Genomic DNA, 3,998 nt, shown 5'->3' with positions numbered 1-3,998 from the left:
TTTTTTAAAAAAAAAATTTATTTATGAAAGAAACCCTATTTTGGTGGGATAAGTAAAGTCGAACAATTTGGCATGGTGATCCAGAATTTCATTTTACCAAATAATCCCTGATCGAGTGGTTTTGTCATTGTTTAAAGGTGGGGATGATTTTGTAAATATACATGCATTGGTATAACAAATTAGTAGTTTTTCGTGGACGGTTGATTTGAATTACGTTCCAACCGCGAAAGCATTTTTTTACCGTTGGATGAATTTAATCAGGGATAGGTACGTCATGATTACACAGTGGCAGTCTCCGTCGATTGGTCGAGAACCATTAGGGGCAAAAGAGTAAAGAGAAAGCAGGGGCTATCTAATTTCTCTAATCCCGAAGTTACCCCTCAGCGGTTCCGCTTCCTCGCTTCCTATAAAGATCCCCACATCTGCTCACGCAACGCACCTACGCTTTTTTCCCTTTCACTCGGTCATATTCTCTCTCTCTCTAAGGGTTTTCTCAAGGAAATGGCGCAGGAGGCACAAAACGGGTCGAAGAAGGCAGTTGAGGTGGTTTTAGCGGCGGTGAAGCCGTGGCTCGTGATGGAGGCGACGAAGGCAAACGACGCTATTCTGTTCTATAAAGAGGCTTTTGGAGCTGAGGAGGTGAACCGCGTCAATCATCCGAAGAGGAAAGCGGAGCAGGAACTTCCTCTCGTTATCTCTGCGGAGCTCAAGATTGGTTCCAGCTCTATCGTTGTCTCTGATCTCACTGATGACTACTTTGAACCGTACGTTTTTTTTTTCCGACGCGATGCCATCTTTTTCTAGTATAATTTGTTTTCTCTTCACTCTTCGTTGTTTTTATTGTTCAGATCCGTGGTTTGGCCTTTAAAATGTGGATTTAGAAATCGCTTCTTAGAACCATATAGAATGTAATTTTTATCACGCTGAAGAATGTCTACTGCGCTGTTTGTTGTTATGCCTTGGGGATGGTTTAGTGTTTCCAAATGACTTGTTGACCTGTGTAGAGTTAACTTTTTGTGTTGTTTGGTCTGCATGCGAGTCTTTATTGCTATTATTATATCCTCAAATGTTCATTCACACATTTTAATGCGATTTTTAAATCTTTATTCTTATTCTGGTTCGGTCAGTCACACGTTTTGACCAGCATTCGAAATTTTTTCACGACTTGCATCGTATATCTGTAAGTTTTTATTATTTATTTATCTAATTTAATTTGGTTATATTGTTTATTCTGTTGTAATTTTTTTGTAACGCATATTCCGCCTTCCCTCATCATGATTATTGCTAACACTGACATCATTCAGCTTCCGTTTTCTCGAAAATGTGTAATTTATTGTTAGTAGTTTTCGTGGATAATAATATGAAGAAGAAGGAACAACTGAATCTCTTTCATGTTATATTTGGATAGTGTGAAGACCGCTGTGACTGGTAGCGTGTTCTGTCTGGAGACAGAGGACGTTGAAGCTGCCTTGTCCAAAGCTGTGACCGCCGGTGCTGTTGCCGACGGAGAGGTGTCGGAGGTTGAGGGCGCGTGTTTCGGTAGGCGCGTGGGCAAGGTCAAGGACCCCTACGGCAACGTTTGGGTAATCTGCTCCCCTTCCAAGAAGACCGCTGACGTGGCAGCTTGAGAGTCCTTAGATTCATCCCCTTTTGATCAGTTTGGTAAAGACAATATATGAATTCGGTCCTTGTTGATCTATGAAAATCTGTATCAGAAGTACTAGTGATATTGAATCGGCATCTCGATGCTTTTTATGAGACTAATTTACTTGCTGTTAGCGATTCTGCTTTTTGTTAATATTGGCTTTCCTAATAGTCGTTCTGCCTCCTCGTTAATCTCCCTTTTTTTTTTTATATTTTGTGTCTTTGGATGTCGTTTCCAGTTTGACTTCTGCGTTAAATTTGAACTCTACTCAAAATCTTAATGATGTTTTTAGGTAGTTTGTGTCTAAAAATTAAAATTATTTTGCTTAATGTTGATGATCTAAATCAAATAGGTATAAAAAGTTTGGAATAGGAAGGGTAGTTATTGAGCGGAGCCGGAGGCAAACCTAATTTTTTTGGCATTTTTTTCCTGATGGATTATGTATTTTTTGAGTTTTGACTCTTTCCTTTCTCGTTTTTTGGTTCTCGAAAAGAAAGGGGATGAAAGGAAGTTTCCGCTGATTGTTTTATGAATTGGATCTTTGTATGGCTTACACTATGTATGTAATGTCTCTTATTAGTCAGGGATGGTGGTCTTGAAAAGCATTTCATTGTAGTGTGTTGCCTGTGATGTGATTTTAATTAAACCCTAGCTAATAAATTGGCAATAGTTTATGTATTGTTGGTTTGAGGTTTGTTTTCTTTTAAATAATATCTTTGTAAGGATAACTTTCTGATGATGGGGTCAAATTTGGTTAGGATATAGATTTGTCTACTGAATTTTAAAAACTTTTCTTAGTAATTTTTAATTTTAATTAATGATCAATATAATATAATAATGGGTTTCGATTTTAAATTGAAGAAACTTGAACCAGTTCGAATTCAAATCCTTGGTCCCAGATGTTACATTAAATTTGATTTATAATTTTTTAGAAAACATGTATTCAGACTTCAATTATAAATTGTTTGATGACTTCATTTATTTATTTACCGGTCTTATTTACGGTGCCTGCCTGTGGACGATCTTTTTGGTACTCGTTTTCTTTTTATGGTACCTAACAATTTCTCCTAATTTGGAGTAAATCAATTTTAAATAACTTATTACCGTGGTGAATGTAACTCTGGGAGCCCAAAAAGCTGTTCCTAGTCTCCTCGTTTGCGAATAATATATTTTTCAATTTCACCAATTTAATTGCTTTGTTAATGAAAGTTTTATTATATCTTAGTAAAATTGGCGAGTTAATCAAAGTTTTATTATATCTTCGTAAAATTGGCGAGATGATCTCCTCGTACCATTGGTTTGAGATCAACGGTCTGATCTTGCTGTAGTCCCTCTATAAATACATTCCTTGACCCTTCATTTGTTTTTACTTTTCGAACTTTCTTTATTAGTTCGGCTCTGACCTCCTTTCTAAAAATTTGTCCAACCCTTCTTCAGATCTTTACTTAGGTACATCTTATTTATCGTATCTCCTAATCATTCCACCTTATTGACCTCCGATTAGGTCCTTCATGAAGTCCCCGCACTGATATACCCAGCGGGTCAGGTGTATCTCATCGGCAAATGACTCGATACAAATATAAATATCTGGGGACTCCAAACTCAATACGACTCAACTCGCTATGCTCTAGTGACATATGTTTAACTAGCTACATCAGAAACACATGTATAAAATGCTATGGAATCACAAAACACACCACAACATCTCCAAGGGACATATGTGAATGCTAGTATGAAGATCAAATAATTTATATAGCATATATAAATGACATGTGCAATGCAATGATGTAGGATACCAAATAATCTCGGGTGTCAAACTGGATCCAACAAATCGATATCAACAACTGTGGCCACATGTTCCAGGAGTGTGACGTGTCAAATCTTCGGCCCTGCACTTATGCGTCAGGGGTGTCAGTTTTTAGAATTGCTCAGCCCTTCGCTAGTCATCAGAGGTGTAAGGCTAACACGCTCTCGGCTTTGATGTAAGAGTAAACAAAAATCTCGCTAACACGCCCTCGACTCTGATACATATAATTCCACATATTATTTCAATATATTTAAAAATCTTGTTTTATTTATGAAATGAGGAATAATTTTAAAATGCATTCCAATAACACAAAGAGTACATATTAGTCAATTCACATCAATTAAATTACATGTCGTCGCTATAGATGCTGTAAATAAATGATCAATCCACACTTAACCTTCAACTTTAATTACCACAAAAATTTATGAAGTTTATCCAAACTTGTGGCAATTAATTCATTTCAGATTAGCTTTTATTTAGTTTTCCAATATACAACATTAGCCTAAAATTCCAAAATCATCATTTAGGCTTTAAAAATCTAAAACT

At 36.6% G+C, this 3,998-nt stretch overlaps 1 protein-coding gene across 1 annotated transcript; it reads left to right on the top strand.

Moving 5' to 3' along the window:
* Window positions 1-437: 437 nt before the first annotated feature.
* Window positions 438-1,815, top strand: LOC140991658 (uncharacterized protein At5g48480-like). Its single transcript, XM_073461746.1, has 2 exons — window positions 438-764; window positions 1,409-1,815. Exons 1-2 carry the CDS (start codon window positions 502-504, stop codon window positions 1,626-1,628), a joined length of 483 nt encoding a protein of 160 aa, XP_073317847.1. The 5' UTR covers window positions 438-501; the 3' UTR covers window positions 1,629-1,815.
* The last annotated feature ends 2,183 nt before the right edge of the window (window positions 1,816-3,998 follow it).

Source organism: Primulina huaijiensis, chromosome 13 (assembly GCF_012295235.1).
Source record: "Primulina huaijiensis isolate GDHJ02 chromosome 13, ASM1229523v2, whole genome shotgun sequence".
Classification (NCBI taxonomy): Eukaryota; Viridiplantae; Streptophyta; class Magnoliopsida; order Lamiales; family Gesneriaceae; genus Primulina; species Primulina huaijiensis.
Note: the sequence above shows the minus strand (reverse complement) of the source record. Positions and strands in the feature narration are given on the sequence as shown.

What these genes read in the sequence shown, in the direction of transcription:
- LOC140991658 (XM_073461746.1), top strand. Translation starts at nt 502, where the DNA reads ATGGCGCAGGAGGCACAAAACGGGTCGAAGAAGGCAGTTGAGGTGGTT. An exon ending in ACTGATGACTACTTTGAACC is followed by an intron (nt 765 to 1,408) that starts GTACGTTTTTTT and finishes ATATTTGGATAG; the next exon opens with TGTGAAGACCGCTGTGACTG.